At 42.2% G+C, this 18,404-nt stretch overlaps 1 protein-coding gene across 6 annotated transcripts in view; it reads right to left on the reverse strand.

Annotated features, from left to right (window-relative positions):
- Positions 1-105: 105 nt before the first annotated feature.
- The window catches only part of LOC118564167 (transducin-like enhancer protein 1), a 50,208-nt gene continuing 31,909 nt past the window's right edge, over positions 106-18,404 (reverse strand). Inside the window, exons 3-12 of one of the 6 annotated variants that reach the window (XM_036141261.1) lie at positions 15,948-16,011; positions 11,269-11,313; positions 9,244-9,306; positions 7,122-7,226; positions 6,450-6,660; positions 6,074-6,090; positions 3,961-4,056; positions 3,504-3,548; positions 1,751-1,912; positions 106-374 (exon numbers count right to left, since the gene is read on the reverse strand). In XM_036141261.1, coding sequence (XP_035997154.1) covers positions 210-374; positions 1,751-1,912; positions 3,504-3,548; positions 3,961-4,056; positions 6,074-6,090; positions 6,450-6,660; positions 7,122-7,226; positions 9,244-9,306; positions 11,269-11,313; positions 15,948-16,011 — 973 coding nt within the window. In that variant the 3' untranslated portion in view covers positions 106-209. Of the gene's footprint in view, positions 375-1,750; positions 1,913-3,503; positions 3,549-3,960; positions 4,057-6,073; positions 6,091-6,449; positions 6,664-7,121; positions 7,227-9,243; positions 9,307-11,268; positions 11,314-15,947; positions 16,012-18,404 lie in introns of all 6 variants that reach the window. The other 5 variants (XM_036141265.1, XM_036141263.1, XM_036141262.1 and 2 more) reach the window with 5 other exon arrangements.

Here is an 18,404-nt window from a genome sequence, read left to right on the forward strand (position 1 = left end):
GTCGGCGGCGAGGAGCGGGCCGACACCCATACCAACTACTGCGGCCGGCACCGGCTGACACGCTGCGTGGAAACGGGTCGCTACGGGCTTAAAACATCCCTGGGCGCAGAAGTGAATTCCCATTTTTAATGATGTGCTGTGTGCAGATTGCTTTGTGAGAGTTTGGGGTGATGGAGGACGTCACCTTATTCACAGGCCCAGGGTTACCGTTAAAGCTGCGTTAGCCTCACGGACGTGGCGTGCTTACCGAGCGGGTCGACGCCGGGCTTTCCTGGCCCAGGTCTGAACGGTGGCGGGCCGCTTGGTCCTGGGGTGTTGGACTCCTGAGACATGGGGGTCCCTGGCTTCATACCGGGAGTGCTAGACTTCTCTCTCTGGAGTAGGCAACAGCAGAGAAGGACAGAGAAGAGCAAGGTGAAGCCAGAAATAATCATTTCTAAAAAAAAAAAAAATTAAAATCTGTTTTCAGTTTGCAGTGGTGAGAAAGATCTGTTTAATTTTTAATAAAAATCACATACAGATAAAGCACTGGTCCCCTTTAAAATTCCTTAACCTTTTTATTACCGTTCAGCCAGGGCAGACTGGATTTGCCTTTGAGACGTTTCATCAAAACACAGAGCAATGCTGAGTAAGCGCAAGTTACAGAAAGCTGAAAGTGTCTTTGCAGAAAAAAGAGGCACCAAAAATGAGATCAGCGTGTGAGTTTTTCTAATTGTACAGCTAAAAAACCTAAATAAATGTAGGGGGCCTCTATTCTGGTCATAATATTAAAATAAACATTAAAGCATTTTCTAAAATGTACACTTTGCTTTTTATATGATTATAAAGGGAATTTCTAATAAGTAATTCATGACTTTCTTATTTCCTGGGGTTAAATATAACACGATCATTTCAGCATGTTACTACACACAGTAAGCAGGAAGTAAAAAAGTTGTAGAAGATACCATTAGATACCACCTAAATGTCAAGCACAGGTTTGTAAGCCTTTTTCTATCTAACCAATCAGAAGTGAACACCAGTTAAAATGTGCCATTGGCTTCAAACTCGCTTTGAGTTGCATGCTTTGGTTAAACAGGACCAAGATGGAGCTTTTCAGCAACATTTCAGGTGGGCTTTGTGGAAAACAACAGATTGAATCGGTGGAAAAGCGTCTCGTGGCCACTTAATAGGTACGATGGAGGAACTGTGGTGCTGTGGGCCTGTTTCTCCTCCACATGCAGCGGGAATCATGGCAGCATGACCAAAACATTTTAAATTTTTACCTGGTGGCCTCTGTAACAATAACTGAGCTGCCGGTGATTTTATTTAAATAAATAAATAAATTCTGTATGTTGATTTTTCCCCCCTGAAACTGAACAAACTACACAAACTAAAGACTGGATTCTTGGCGATCTTTCAATGTCAGATAATTCCCCTAAAATAAATGATTAATTTAAATGTATATATTAGGGCTTTCTATAAAGGAGGTGAAATTCATAAGGCAAGGCTAATTCAGTAAAAGACTGAGAAGCCAAATGAGCTGCAAAAAATTAAAAAAAAATAAAAAAAAGTGACAACATAATCACTGAGAGCTGACTGGATGCTTCTAGCTCAAAAACTGAGACAAACTACTGATCCTGAACAAAATGGCAAAAAACGGCGTGGCAGCATGAAAAACTGATGTGCTCAGAGAAAAACATTTCACGTGTAGCTGAACATGCAAATGCGATATTAAAAAGAGAAGCGTCTGACAGCGGGCCCTTCCATCTACCTGTGGGGGCTCTTTGCCTCGAGAGGGCGAGGTAGCGCTGCTTGATGATGCCAGGGAGGTGGGGCTGGCCTGTGGGGGCCCCTCCTTACGGGACGGGGGGATCTTGTCTAAACCGTTCTCCCTCGACGAGTAGGACTGCACGCTGCGGGGGGAGGATGGGTCCTAAATGTAAAAGTGCAAAAAAACATTAAATATGACACAAAGAACCAAAGTCCGGTAAAGTAAAAACTAAATGCAGCTGAAGTTTTCAACTTTCCTTTCTACAACATTCGGGTTTATTTAGGGCTTTCATTGAGGCCCCTGACGAAAACTCTCCGGGGGAAAAAAAATAAAAAAATCATGCTCACAAACTTTAAATGAGATTTTTTGATGCTGCTGAAGCATCTCGTTTATAGATTTTATATGAAGTTTTTAGAGCACTTAGATGTGGCTGTAAATGTTGAAATCCTACTTTTACTGCAAAGCTGTAAGTTGCCAAAAGAATATAACAGCTCTTATTAACCTGGACTCCCTCCTTCTGAACTGTGCTTTACCAGACATACATCAACTTAGTGATGTGTCTTTCTGACATTTGCATTTAGAAAAAACATCCTGCAGCCACAGAGCCTACTGATAATTTACTGCGGCATTAATTGTTCATTTGGACATGGTCCACCAGAGCATGTCGCTACAATATCTGAAGATTAGACTGGACTATAACCTGCACTCAAATGTGGCCTAAACACAATTTTTTTTTAACATTTTAAATTTTCTGAAGGCTGTTTAGACCACATGCCAATCAGAACTAAATCTCCCCCAAAAAACTTAAGCCTAAATGGCCACTGCTCTTTTTTTTTTTCATTTCAAACTTTCTGTTCTTTTTCAGAGTCAAATTATTTTTTTATTGCAGTTTTCTGAACATTTGAGCACAAAAATATTTACCCTGTGCTGCTTAAATAGTCGTATTTGTAGGATTCACAATTCAGGAAAAGACAGAGAGCTGAAACTGGCTTCTGATGAGTGTGGCATGACAAACATATGGCATCTGAACAAACTTGGATTAGCTCCATTTTTAAATATTGCATTGGTAATAAGGAGTTTCACTTAAAGAAAAATTTTAATGAATAGGATTTATTAAAGTGCTTTAATTTCATTAGTAAATAAAAAAATACATAAAATGTACACTTTCACTGAGTTGTTTAAAGTAGATTCAGCTTAAAGAGCACAGGTCCAGTCCAGCCTGAATCCAAAGTTTTACAGTCAGAAAAGTAGTAAAGTGGCATTTTTAGTTAGTAAGTAAAGAGAAAAACTGAGGTGTGGCAAATCAGACAAAATGTATGTAATTTCAAAGTAAATCAATGTAAAAAAAACCCCATCACATTTATTTGCACTTTAGAAAAACAGAAAAGAGTCTTGGATCATTACAGACCTGGAAAATCAAACAAAGTTTCTCAGTTTCCAGACCTGTCAGAGCCGAGTAGAAACTGAGTAGAAACTAAGTAGAAACTGTGTTTCCATTGTCCAAATGTGAAGACTGTATTTTTTAGGATTTTACCTGCATGTTTTCCTAACTCTGTCGGCAGCGTGAGCTGCAGTTCAGACTGTGCACCTGTATGTATAGTGGATGTGTGGATGTGTGTGCAGCTAAATGAGATGGGCCAAAGTTAGGGGGTCATTATTCTTATTCGTGTGATTCTGCTGGATATGTTTACATGGCGCTTGCTGATGAAAGCGGTCAAGTGATGCAAACAGATGCTGGCGGCCGCCTACTAACCTCATCCACCACCAAATTATCGTCGCTCTTATCCGCATCGCTGCCCTGCGACAGAAAAAAAAACACACTCCTGCTCAGTTACCTGCTGCATGCAGAGGACATATCGGCAAACAAACCTAACAGGAAGTAAAGGTTTGCAGCAAACGGTACAAATGTAAAATACCATTACACCATTTTAACCGTGGGAGGTAAAACACTTCTCAAATCAACCTTCTAGTAACAGAATTTACTAAAACTGAGCCTCCACCGGTCTGATCTTCCACAGATACTCCAGGAAAACAGTACAGAGAGTCAGGACTGTAAATATTTCACAAAGAAAGAGGGCAGTTCCCTGAAGTCTGCCGGTCTTCTCTTGTACAAAGACGCTGTCTCTTTTATCTGACTCGTGTTGGAGGAGTTGGGTGAAACTTTCCCGCAGTTACTCAAACATTTAAGAGCGTTATGGAGGCGTCCTCACATAGTCTGTCATGAACTCCTTCTCCTCGGCTTTCCTCTTCTTGCCGTTGCTGAGGTAGTCTGTTGGGCGACCCTTATCCCCGTTGGACAGGGAGCTCTGCAGACAGGGAGGGGTAAATCAGAGAGTGAGGGCAAAGTGGTCAAAAGAGTGAGCATCCATACACAAGAGGATAAAAGGAGGAGAGAGGGGGTGGGGGGATTAGAGAGAGGGGGAGATGAAGGAAGTGCGGGAGAGTAGAGGAAAGGGCGTGAGGGTGGAAAGGGAGGAAGAGGGTGATAATGAGGTGAGGAGGAGTGCATAAATCACGTCAGGCTCATGAGCTGCAGAGATGAATGTGAAAGAATATCAGGCTGCATCGACTGGCTAGCCCACAGAGGGAAGCAGCGGGAGGCAGGGTTTTCTTAAAGGCACTGGAGAGGCTGGAGCGAGCTAAAAATCAGCTGAAAACAAATCTGTCCACATTGTGGGATAACATCTATCCAAACAGGAACTGCTCAAGGTTGCAAGGCACTATTAAAGAGATGTGTCCTTGGATTTTTGACTACATCCAGCTAGCTTTGAAATTATTCTTTTTTTTTTTTCCACAGATTTTTGCGCATTTTGTGATGCTTTAAATGTTACACAATTACAAAGCTACACAATGTTTCTATGTACAAAGATAACATTTAAAACAATAAAGTCAGTTCTGTTAGCCACAAGTAATCTGCCACAGAAAAAGACAAAATTGACTGAAATAACTGACTCATAATATAATGATGCTCATTTAGGATGATTAAATTGTGCTTGCATTTTCTGAAAGTATCTTGTAAGTAACACTCAATCAATCTGGTGGCTAAAAAACATCTTTTAATTGCTTTTGGCTTTTGAGATTTTATAACGTTCCAACCAAAAATGAGTGTTTTACTGGGATTCTATGTGACAGACCAGCACAAAGTAGTGGACAAATTATAAAGTGGCAAAAAAGATGATGCGTGGTTTTGAAAACCTCGTTGCATGCATCTATGCCCCCCTCTCCTTAGAAACCCCCAAATATATTCCACTACAACCAATTGCATTCAGTAGAAATTAAAATCAATCTGTGCGAAAATGAATTTATAAATCTAGCTGTTCTCTGAAGGTTGTGTTAGAAAACAGTAGGTGGGTCATGGAGAAAATTGTGGAGAAGGTCAAAGCAGGGTCAGGTTATAAAATAATACCACACACATCTAACGCATCTCCCAGAGAGCTGTTTGGTCCTCCATTCAGAAAACACTAAGCACACCACCTTCAAACACACCATGCCCACAGGGAATAATGGTGGAGGCAGCATCATGGTGGGATGGCGTTTTTTTTCCAGCAGGGACACAGAAGCTGGTTAGAGTTGATGGGAAGACAGATGGAGCTAAATATGAGGCTCTAATGGCAGAAAATAGTTGGAGGCTCACCTCGACAACCCTAAAGCTACAGCCAGTGCTGCAATGGTTTAGAATGCAGCATTTTTGTATGTTAGAATGGCCTAGTCAAAGTCTAGGGCTAAATCAGATCGTGGATCTGTGGTAAATGTGAACTCTGATGGTCGCTCTGCATTCTATATGAAGAAGCTTGAGCTATCTTGCAAAGAAGAATGGGCAAAAAAACTCAACCTGTGGCTTTGCTAAGCTGGAATACACCCCCCCCCCCCCCAAAAGACAAAAGGCTGCTGTAATGGGAGGGAAGTGGTGACTAAGGGGGGCTCAAAAAGAAATTCTAAATCATATACATTTCCTTTCACTTCATAATTATTACAAGTAGCTACACGGGCAACAATTAAGCTAATCTTTGGCTGTTCTGTCACATTAATCCCAACAACAGTCACTCAATTTGTGACAAATTGTGGACGGGCCAAGGGCCATCTACCTGTCTGATGGGCATTGTAGTAGATTTTATCAGTCGGCATTTTTTAGTCTTTGGGTTGAGATTTCTATACGTTTAACTAAGGCTTGATAGGCACATGTTTATTTTAAGTCTCGACATTTGGGAAAAGAGTTCCCCAATCTAGATGTGGGTTCCCGCTATAAAAGACAGTGGAACAAAATGGTGGGCATGTGTTTGATGTAAGTGATCAATAGTGAGGTGGGGAGGAATTTGCACTCACTGGTCCGGCTTCCCGGTCTGTTCATCCGAGGAGGAAAACGTCCAACACGTCCAGGAAAACGTGCAGCAATGCAGCAAGGGCGAGTAAGGACAAAGAAGTACACAAGTTATTCACTGCAACTTCATACAATGATGACAATGAGCAGAGATATCCCTGAGGAGTATTATTACCAGCAACTGTCTATGGCCTGAGAAAGCGCCAAAGGAAAAATCAATCATCAGAACGCGCCACGCCAAGACTTAATGCTTACTCTCCTCCTACATCAGCATTGTTCTTTCTTCAGAAATGCTGTCTGACTCCTGCCTGAACGCTGAACTCATCTGCCCTCTAAGATCTGCGAGAACAAAAACAATGTCACGGCTCATTTAAAGCTCACCTCTGTGGTGCTCGGCTGCAGCGGCGGACGCCGCCGCCGCCTCGAGGTGCGCCCTCTCATCTTTGGCTGCGAGCTGGGCCCCCAAAGCCCCGGACAGGGCGAGCAGGCCGGAGCCCCCGCCGAGCGCCAGGCTGGGGTGGGGCAGTCCTGATGGGTGTGGGCCGACTGGCAAGCCCTGGGCATGCTGGGAGATGTGCTGAGCCTGAAGCTGCTGCTGTAGACGGCAAAATAAACACAAACCCAGAGAGCAAGAGAAAGACGAGACGAGAGAAGCTTCGGTGACTTACAAGGAGTTGCTTCACTGGAAGTAATTAAGAAAAGGAGGAAGAAGGAGGAGGGAACTAATTGCTGCGATGTGCACGTAAGGAGAAATGCCAAGGTCAGTGCAGTGGCACGATTAAAAGCCCTGAGGTGAAAATTTAGATTTAACAACTGAAAAGAAAATGTTTCAATGTTTGCAAACAAATACCAGCAAACGTTTAATCAGACGACCATTTTAGGAGCACTCAAGTTTCTGGAAGTGATGCTCGAATAAGATCTAAAATCAAATCTTTACATTTGATAACCATAGTATGCAAATGAATACTGAGCTGATGAAGTCAGCACACTACAAAAAAGAAAAAGAAAAAAAAAAAGGAAGAAAAATTAAATATGGGAGTATAAGGTACACACGCTATGAGGCAGAGGGGGGAGCCCACGTACCCCTATCGAAGCATTTAGCTCCCCCATGGTCACCTGTTTGGCGCGCTCCATGGCCTGGACCACCTGCTGCTGGTGCTGTGGAGCAAACCGAGACGTCAGGGAGTCAATTTACAGGCGTTCCATCAACTTTACATTCAAGAAAAATTAAGGAGCTCATCAATATGATCATTTACAGCATTTCAGAAGTCCAATTTGGAAAGTGAAACTCATTTATAAACTCATTACAAGCAGAGTAATAGTCCCAGCCTTTAATTTGCTTGTTTTGATTATTATGGCTGGCTATTAAAACCCAAAATTAAGTTTCTTAGAAAATAATAGTGTAACACTCGACCAATTAAAAACAAAGATTTTAATACTGAAAACGTATGCCCACCTCGTGTCCCTAACACTCATTGAGACAGTTTACCCTCCATGAAGGGGGTAGACCGTAAACGGTCATGCTGGCTCTTCACAGAGACCATCAACCAAGCATATTGGTGGAAAGTTCAATGGAAAGAAAGTGTGATAGAAAAAGCAGCATAGGCAGCAGGGATACCTATTTGAAGGATTGTGAATCAAAGCACTTTCAAAGAGTTTGAGGTAGACTTACAAAGCGTGGATGGAAGCTGGAGTCAGTTCTTCACTTAAACTTATTAGTAATTGGACGCATCTAACCAGGAAGGTCTGAGGTGCTGCTAAGTGATCCAAAGTCCTCTTTTTAGACAAAAGAACATTTGCCATTTCTATCAGAAACTAAAAATCACAGAATCTGAAGGAATGGTGCAGAAGAGCCAAATCCAAGTTGCTTTAGTGTCAAGTTTCCAGAGTCAGTGAAGATTTATGGAGCCATGTCACCTGCTGGTGTTGGTCCCCTGTGTTTTATCAAGTCCAAAGTCAAAGCAGCCGTCGAGTTTCCCTCTGCTGAATAGTTTTATGGAGACGCTGATTTTTTTTCCCAGTAGGTACTAAAAGCTGGTTCAGTTACCCTGGTTCCTTGTTTGGCCGACAAACTGGCCTGACGTGAACCCCCTACAGGGCCTATGGAGTATCGTCAAGAGGAAGATGAGACACAGAAGAGCCAATAATGAAGACAAGCTCAAAGCTGCCTAACTTTGCCTGCAAGCAGAATTCTTGCCTGGTATTTGTGCATCCACAGACAACAAAAGCCTCAGTCGTTTGGCCAATCACATTCCAGTATTATGATTCAAGGTGGGACATGCCAGATGTGACAAATGCAACAGCTGCCAAGCCCATAGTCGAACCAGAATAAACATGGCAGTAGCTGCTGCTACCACATCTGTTTCATAAGAATCCATGATTTCTTCTTTGAAAGAAGAAAAGCAAGAAGTGCCTTGACCAGCGATAGACGTTTCTATCGAATCCCTGAAGGGATTTGATAGACACAGACCCAGATTGATAATGTGCAGGACGGAGAGTGCTAAACATCATCAATCTGGCCGGCCAGGTTAAAAGCTGCTATTAAACCTGAGCTTCCTGAAAACCTCAGCAAAGCTACCAACTGGTCACCTTCATGCCTCCCAGCCTTGTTGCAGCAATTCATGCAAAAAAATACCCCCAACCATGTAATGAGCGCATATACTGTTACTGTACATCTTATATAAACCAGCTTTTCTCCACAATAAACCTTTTTTAACGCTCTGAAGTAGTATTCTAACTTTGTGCAAAAATAAAACTTGGGATACATTTCCTTTAAGCCACAATCCTCAAAGTTAACAAAAAACAGTTCAAATGCATAATTCTGTGTTTAATGACAATACAAGAGTTTCACTTCTTCAACTGAATTACCCAACCTTGAAATTTGTTGACATGCCTCTATGAGCACATGACAACATGGACAATTAGTGCAGGATTAAACACTTTGACATGCATCTTTTATTTTATATATATATATATATATATATATATATATATATATATATATATATATATATATATATATATATATATATATATATATATATATAAATAAATAAGAGAGAGAGCTAGAGAGAGAGAGAGAGAGAGAGAGAGAGAGAGAGAGAGAGAGAGAGAGAGAGAGAGAAAGAGAGCAAGAGAGCGAGAGAGTGTGTTTGTGTCTGTGTGTGAGTCCCACCTCCTGCGACAGGAAGGGGATGAGCTGAGCACAGATCACGTTCAACCGCTTGGCAATCTCTGTCTGAAAGAGTGAAAAAAAGAAAAAGATACTGTCACTTCCATGAATAAACACACAAACAATCACACCGCCAAGATTGAGCAGGAACACAAAGAAAATGCACACACTTGGGAAGGTTGCACACACACACACACACACAGAGTTTTGGCCTGCTTCTCCCAGGGCCAGAGTGGTAAATATTTCAGCTGCTTACATCTGGTCCATGCAAATGGAAACTCTGCCAGAGAGTTTGGCTAAAATATTCATGGACAGCATCTGCTGCGGCCGCAACCAGCCCACACAGTGTGTGTGTGTGTGTGTGTGTGCAAACACAAGAGAAGACACAGCAGACCCCATCTTGTGTGTGTGGTGTATCTTTGCATGTCTGTTTTGTCTGTGTGTGTTTGTATTTATGCATGCGGGGTTCTGTGAGCGTGTGCTCCCTGCTGGGGCTGAGGGTGGGGGTGGGGTCACTCGTTGGTGCTGTGGGTGTGCGTTTCTTATACATCGCCAGCAGAAAACTTTTCCTCCATCTTCTCTCCGTCCCGCTCCGGTCTGATCGCTCTTTCCGTCCATTCTTTCTTCCCATCAGGACGGTGATCAGTGTGACGTGCGCTGTGGTGTTATTTCTAACACACACCAACCCGTTCTGCGGCTGGTCGAATGAGGCCGTTAGGGCCAGTAATGACACGCATGCAGAGATCATGACAGCATCATTATTGCTGCAGGCTGTTTATCTTGTTGACAGCTACACTTTGAAGTGTGTGCGAGAATGCACGTGCATCTCAGACTCTGTGTGCATTTACACACACACACACACACACACACACACCCTCTCTTAAGTGATTTATTGATGCCGGATTGAACTTCCACCCGTCTTTCTTCCTTGGGCTTCCTCTCTCATTTCTCTGACTAGCCTCATCTCTCCCCGTTCCACTCCCAAGCCCTGGCCTCCTTCCCTCCACCCTCTGAATCCATCGCCCCCCCCTCACCCCCAGGGAGACAATGATTTCTTGTTAGAGAACTTCAGCTACTAAATGGCATCTTCTGGAGAGAGGAGGGGGGGAGGAGGGGGGAGGGAGAGAACATGAGCAATCTACAGGAGGAGAATAAGAGGGTAGGATGAAATGGGAGAGGGGAAAATGAAAAGAGGGGGCGGAGGAAAAAGGGCACATTGGGTTGAGGAAATGACTGTCGATGAAGGACGGATGCGGGATGGAGGGGAGAAATGGAGAAAGGAGAAACAGAAGGAAGGCGGAGGAGGCAAAAAAAAAAAAAAAGGAGACTGGGTGGAGGCGGGAGGAGGGGAAACGCGGCAGTGGCGGCACGTCAAAACCGAAGCGATTGAGATGGCGAAATGAAGGAAGGCAGCGCAGAAAGATAGAGAGCAGACAGCAGGAAGGCAGTGACCTGATTTAAAGTGAAATTCAGCATGGACCGAATATCTGCGAAGGAGGCCAAGCGGGAGGGGGGGGGGGGGGGGGGGGGGGCAGACAAACAGGAGACAGAGAACGAGAATCAATGGAGAGGAGGAGAGACGCGTATAAGTGTCAATAAAAAATATAATTTAAGAATTAATAGCACAAAGAACAAGAGGCAGAGACACAAAAAAATGGGGAGTGGAAGAAAAAAAATAAGAGAGCAGTGCAGGAATGAGAGGAATGGGAGGATGGAGGGAGGGATGGAGAAACAAACAGGGATTAATGACGGGCAAGAGGGAAGGGCAGAGCTCTCTCATCTATCTGTGGTGGAGAAATGAATTCTGTTTGTGGATCTTATTAATGCCTCCGCAGCACAAACATGCTCTAGAAGTCCATCAGAAGACTGACATTAGCAGGGGAATAAGAAAAAACACACACTTTTTTTCTGGAAACAAGAGTTGAGGAGCACAAAAGAACGCCGGTCAAAGGATGTGGGAAGTAAGAAAACAAATCTTCAAGGAGAAACAGAGCAAAGCAAAGAGCAGCAGACCTGGAGCTGACTCACCTGTTTGTGCATTTCAATGTTAAGGCCGTAGGACATTTCATAATACTGAAACAAAAGGAAAGGAACAGTTATCCATTGTTGTAGAAAACAAAGATTAAACAATATTTAACTTATTTCCTGCAGAAACTAACACACGTCTCCAGTTTAATTTTTCTGGTTCAAAATAGAACCAAATACAAATAATAATAAAAAAAAAATTATATATATATATATATATATATATATATATATATATATATATATATATATATATATATATATATATATATATATATATATATAGTGTAATCCACCCAAAATATGCTCTTATTGCCAAAAGCTTGGATGAAAATGGCAAAATTACAAGTCCTAAACATAGTCATACACTGTCGCAAAAAAAAAAAATCCTATCAAAGATATTTCTATTTACATTTAATATATAATATTATTTAATATTAAAACAATGGTGCAAATCAAGATATTGTGCAGCTAACTGGTGCACAATATCTTGATTTGCACAATTGTTTTAATATTAATGTGCATTAGACAGAACTGTTGTGTTGCAATATTTAGTAGCAGGGATGCATTCAGAATCAGATATACTTTAATAAAACTTTGGCTTTGCATGCCAACGGTATATTCAGTCAGCCGGATGAACTTTTACCCTCTCCAGCCCTGGTACCAAAGGATCAGGAGCGGCGAAGCCAGACAGTCACTGACACGTTTGAATCCATATGGAGCGATCAGATCGCCGTTTTTCACTTTACGTCAAAGCTGCTGCCACATCACAGCCAAGTAGCGAACAGGACGACAGGTCTCCCTTGTATTAATAAAGTTACTCAGACGACAACAAGGCTAGGATTCTTCCAAGTTGGGTTTTTGTGACGTCGTCTTGGATAAAAACCTCATTAAGCATTAAAGAAAACCAATAACGCTGGACTTTAAAAACTTCACAGGCAGCATTCACTGAAGATTTTAACCCATGAAACTGCTTCACCGTAAAACAGCTGAGCGCTCACTTGCATACACCTTTATAAGTTTACACATAAAACGACCAAATAAACAACCTAAACAGAGATTTTGTGCTTTGCATAAGTCGCTCCATAAGGTTAAGCTCCAGAAATGCTTCAAAAATAACTATTGACAGAATATATTTTGTAACCCTCTGCTGCCAGAGTCATCCAATGGTAGTTCAACCATGTGCACGCTGAAGGGCTTTATGTCCCTAAAAGCACATCCCCACTAATTTAACCGCGATAGCTGAACAGCCAGAAAAAACAAAGTGATGCAGGGAAACAGTCGCTGGACCAAGTACAGCAATAATCAGGTCTAATGTGTGCTGCTCAACCACTGCTTTTATCTTTAAGCACAAAGAGCTGCGAGACACGCAGGAGGAGATGAATGCCACGGAGACAGCTGAGGATGCCTCTCTTCCCTCAGAGATGGACAAAAAGGAGAACATTTTAAAGTCAGATGCTTTGAAAAGTGACAGGCTGACATTTGCTTTTCAGTGTGGCTGGTAGTGGGGAGAGGAGATTGGCAGTCGAGCAGCCAAAACCGGCTGGCAGGCTGGAAGAGGAGATGGCAGGGGTCCTCTGTCTCCAGATATCTTTCCTGGCACTTAGCATCCGTGTGTGTGCAGGTGTGTGTATGTGTGTGTGCGCTTCAAGCACAAGTCTACAACTGTGTGGGCGTGTGCACCTATGTGCTTTGCGTGCTTTGGTGTGAGTGCGTTTTTAAAAAAAATCAAGCCATGTGAGCGCACACTCCTCCGTCTGTGTGTGTTTGCCTCTAAGCCTCCATAAAAGATGCCTTCCCTGGCAGCTCCGCCTAGCAGCTCTTTGCCAAGTTTCGCCTGTTGCTTAGCAACATCCAAACTACCCCAAATCATCAGCCAGCAAAGACGAGCCGATGCCAGCTACCGTCTCCTCCCCCTCACAAGTTTAGACTCTGTGCCAAGATCCCACATTGCTGTTTTTTTTTTTGTTTTTTTTTGGAGCAGCAGGTTCTGGGCAGCTCACGCTCTGTCAGCTGTGCAGGTTTCTGGCTCTGATCACAGGTAAATTAAGCCCGGGGGGGTGGGGGGGAAATCAGACTTAAAAATCAAAGACAAACCATGAGTTTTGGCTCTTTGTTTGTCCAGACAAATATTCCGCTGATCGAGAGCATGTCAGATATTTTAGACTTTTCACTCTTTTCTCCTAAAACGGATCAGCTCTGAGATTAGCCTTAGGCTCGTCTGAAGCAACGATGCAAATCAACCCCTGTGGTAAAACATTTTATCTATAAAACGTAACACCAAGAAATTAAGTAATGATGCAAAAAAAGAGAAATTGTCTTATCAACTGATATAATTCAGTAAACCAACAACATCAGTAAAGTACTATGTAATTAATGATATAAACAGGCAGCTGTTCAATGCTTTTATTGGCTAAATATCAAAAGAAGGGACTTTTGTTTCTGTTTATAGGATATTCAAAAATAGGAACGTCATCACTGTAGTGCTATTAAAAACTAGACTGCACACCTCATGCGAGCCATGCGTGAACACATTGAAACTGGGTGGTCTGAACTTTGTACAGCTCTTGTGCTGGTGGTCCTCCGGTGCCGTGGCTCCCAGCCTCCTTTCCTTACAGCAGTAAGAGGAAACCAATCCATGCTGACGTCACAGGTCACTTGCCACCAAGACCAGACTGTGATTACACTCTGGTATTAAGTTGTTTATTCTAAAACATAACACAGTTATTTTGAAGTGTGTGTAATGACAAGAGATGCCCCTATGGGGCCTTTCCTGCCTGGTACCAGTTTCTGGTTTCACTTTAGAGGTCTGACATGCCCGGATTATAACAGAGGAAAAACGTGATGCGGTTTTCTTTAAAAGTAGTGGTATTAAATTAAACAGAAAATCAGCCATAAGGTTATCAGAAAATAAAAGTGCAAAGTATTTCCTATTTGCTGATGCATTTATAGTCCAAGAATGATAAGAGGTGTCAGTTTTGATTCATTCAAAGAGTAAAAAATTGTCAGGATTTGATGTGCTGAAAACCGATCAGAACCGATTACGGAAAAATTGACTGATTCTGCTGTGTGGCCCACTAATAATTGTATCTTTGTTAATAATAGAACAGTAAGTTACTGCATGGGGTCTGTTACATTATAGCCTGACGGTTCTCAAAGTTGGGCCTGCATCAACAAGTGTCAGGGTCTTTGAGGTAAATATAATGATAGTTGATAGTCTTTGATTTATACATCTTTAGTAGAGACATGTGACCCCTGACAGGCAAGTCCAGTTCATTATTGTTTCAGTTCAAATGAATATAATGAATGCATAGAGTTGGGAATCAACCATTTTTTTTTTTTATTTCTCCTCATTATGTGCACCAATAATAAGAACATCAATCGACATCATCACATGAGCTAAGAGAAGACCTGACAGATGATAAATGTATGCTCAGGCAAACATTACAGCATGCAATTTAAACTTGGTCTAGGATTAGTTAAATTATAATAAAAAAATAATAATAAAAAAAAACACACACACTGTACTGCAGTCTACGCTGCACACTTGTGGCCAGACGATAACAAGAGAAGTCTGAATTGACTTCATGTTGCTTACAACATGCATTGAGGGCATTTCTGAAAAGACCAAGAAGGTGCAGTGCAAGTGAAATGTTTGTCAGCAGGAACCTTAGAGCTCAGAAACCTGACATATGAGTTTACAATCCATCCTAATAAATGCTCCCAGCTGTGGAGACAGTGGTACAGTCGGGGAAATCTTAAGTCGTCTTTTGATGACTGCAGGTATGCATTTTTGTTGTGTGGTTGTTAATCTCATTTTTTTTTTATCTGAACCCTGAGTCTGATATAAAGTTATCTACACACAATATGCACTTTAATGTACGTTTTAAGTATTATAATGGAAATCAGATGAAGGTTTGATGCATACATGGGGAAAATCTTTTAAGATCAACCTGCAGTAAGTCATCTCTTATGTGTTGTAGTCCTTACTGGGAAAAATGGGGTTAACTTTTAACTGGCATGTCAGACCCAGTGCTTCTATTCTCTACCACCGGTATTTAGTCGATCAGAAGTCGAAAGGTTTGGGAAACACTTAGAGTACTGTATTATTTCAGACAACATTGTAGTAATGATTGCGGTTCAATATGTAGGGAAGCTCTATAAGGGCCTTCTGACACATAAAAACCTTTTGGGAAACCGTTTATCTAATTTTAAAATCCCTTTGCTACATTATTCAGTAGCAACAAGACAACATCTGCATGCTGCATCTGTACTGTAGAAAACACTAAGGCTAAAAATATCCCAGAACTCCATCCATTCATGCAGTAAAATGACGGTCAATTTTTTTTTTGAGTCGACGATATTATGAATATTGATTCCATTTTAAAAGGCCTAAAACTTTTAAAAGATGGATTCCACTCATCCCTGATAAACAGTATTTGCAATAATCTCTTGAAAAGATGTAAAGCCTCTCTAAATGTGGGCTCATAACTTTCACTTGAGACTGATGACTATTATAAGCGGACAAATAAATATTTTCCTGTGCTTGCATTTCCGTGTTTGAAACTGCACTCTTTTTTTTTTGTGGGTGTTGTATGGCCCCTGTAAGCAGATGAAAGGGATTCATGCGACTTGGCGCTGCATTTGTTTTTGGAAGAGGCATGTGCGTTAGTGCGTCTCACCATAACGTAGTGTCTTTGGATCTCGGTCTTCTCTGTGGCCAGTTTCTCACACTCCAGTTTCAAACTGCAACAGAGGAGAAAAAAATAAATAAAAAAAAAACTGTTTGGCGTATCATCCTCCAAATTAAAATACACAATGCAATTAGCGACATAACAAATTACTCTTCCAGCACTCTTCTCATCCCCTCCCCTTTCCACTTCTGTCCCTTCATCGCTCACTGGGGAGGAGGGAGCGCGGCGACTGGAGTGCTGACAGCCCATTATCACCTCAGAGCAGAGCAGAAATAGACAAAGTCACGCTTGGAGCCTGAATCCCAGCCAAGACTGCAGGGAGGCACATCCAAGGTGTCCCTTTGCTCCTCGCACTTCCTCCGTCTCTCTCTGGACAACTTTCAGTTCATCCATGGACCTTCTTTCTCATCTGACTGCTTTCCTAATTATCAGCAAACCCTTCTGTCTTTGTGTCCATTTGTTCCACGCTCACATTGATTTTTTTTTTTTCAGCTTCAGCTTTAAGTCAGAGAAATGTCTGTCCTTTGTCTTACCTTGCACACCCAGACCTTTCCTTGCTGTCCTGCAAACACTGGACGCATTTTTTGAGTTTTCACCTTCTCTGCTCCCTTTCCCAGCGAAATGAATTTCTCAGCTGCACTTCCACACTTAGCTTCCTCTCAAGCAAGCGAGAACATTTCGGCCCTCGGCAGTTTTACGCCAACTTGTTTGCAGGTAGCAGATAGATTGATTTGATGGTGGCGACTGGCACGGTTTGGGGGAAGGGCGGGTGTGGGCCCTCTGTTGTTGTGGTGGGGTGGGACATTGGATGTGGGTGGAAGGAGGGTCGTTTGGTGGGAGAAAATTAGAATATGATTAATACCGCAACATTACCCCCAGCCGCAACAGGTAATAACATCCCCGTCCGCTCCCGTCCTCCAGTGCCGCGTGCACACACGCTCATAATTGACTCATTTATCATCGCCAGCCAGTTGAGCAGACAGGGGAGGTGAGGGAGAGAGGCAGGACGAGAAGAACGGAGGAGGTGGTGGAAGAAATGTAGCGAGGATTAAACCCCACACCCACTCTCCAGATTTTATTACGCTGGAATTGGTTCTCGGCAGGAGCCGCTGACAGCTGGGCCGGGGACTGGTGCGGCTGTTTGTGTGGCACTACCAGTTCTACTTGTTTTCAAGTCACAACGTTAACGAAATGTGCCTCAATGCCACATATTGGACGTACACTGCTCTACGTTTAATGGAGCAATTAATAGATTTACTTGGGATGATGACTTACTGACGTTTACATACTTAAAGGAGCATTGCACAAGTTTAGAAGTTAAAGAGTGTTTCCTCTACCATTCAACAAGGGGGGCACCCCCACCCACAAAATCTAAACTCAACACTCCTACTCAGAGTTGCAACATAATTTTCACCTGTCTTGGTAAATATTTCTGCATTTTGCAAATGGGCCCAGCTTCTGGAGATGGGTGCGCTAAAAAGTCCCACGGAGTTGGGAGCACTGAGCGTCTCCTGGTCGTGAAGACGTCAGTGGAGGCTGTTCTGACTGGGAACACGGGGTGGTCATTAAAGAGAAATGCCTAAATGATCAAGAATCATCCCCGACAGAATTAAAATTGCTTGCTGGTCTGTTTTTTTTCTGTTGTTGAAACTGAAAAAGGAGGCATTTGTTTATTTCATGTGGTCCCCCGATTACCAAACGAGAAAGTTTGGCTCATACAAATATAAGGATGATCGCGTCGGTTTAAACTGGATTATTATAAATAACGCTCGATACAGCACATTGTCAACAAGTAAACGGCTCTATTGTCGTTTTCAGATGTCCTACAAAAATACAATTTGCTTTGATTGTCGCAAATCACCAAGAGTCTGTCCACCTTTCTGAGTCCATCAGATGGCTGCATTATTCTTGGAAAACTAATTTTTGTTGCTAGATAGACCCTATGAATGGATCAGAAGCGGATCCAATGTAATAAAATGGTAGCCTTCAAAATATAACCATCTGTAAATTTACACAATAGAGAAAGAAACATAAAAGAGAGACAGAAATGGATGAATAAGAGGTTAAGAGAGACATATAATAGCTGCTCATATAAAAAGTTGTATTCTGTGATATTAAGGGTTTTAAACTATACTATTTGAAGTTCTGCTTGGAGTATGATTAAGGTGTTATTGTGAAGGGTTGTCATTTTGAACTGTCAAAAATGGATATAAACATCTGTATTTTTGACCGGCCAGCCAAATATAAAGAGACCCTAAATGGCGGTAGTATAATAATTCTGACTAGGTGGTAACACGTAAGACAAACCAGATTTTTCTGAATAGCGGCGTAAACATCCAGCTAAGTGTTTACTTAGCATAAGTCACTAGGCAGCTAATAGCTGCTGGAGGAAAGGACTTCTCTGCAGTTTCCCTTTGTATGTAGTTAGGACAAGGAAGGCTATTG

Source organism: Fundulus heteroclitus, chromosome 9, assembly GCF_011125445.2.
Source record: "Fundulus heteroclitus isolate FHET01 chromosome 9, MU-UCD_Fhet_4.1, whole genome shotgun sequence".
NCBI classification, from domain to species: Eukaryota; Metazoa; Chordata; class Actinopteri; order Cyprinodontiformes; family Fundulidae; genus Fundulus; species Fundulus heteroclitus.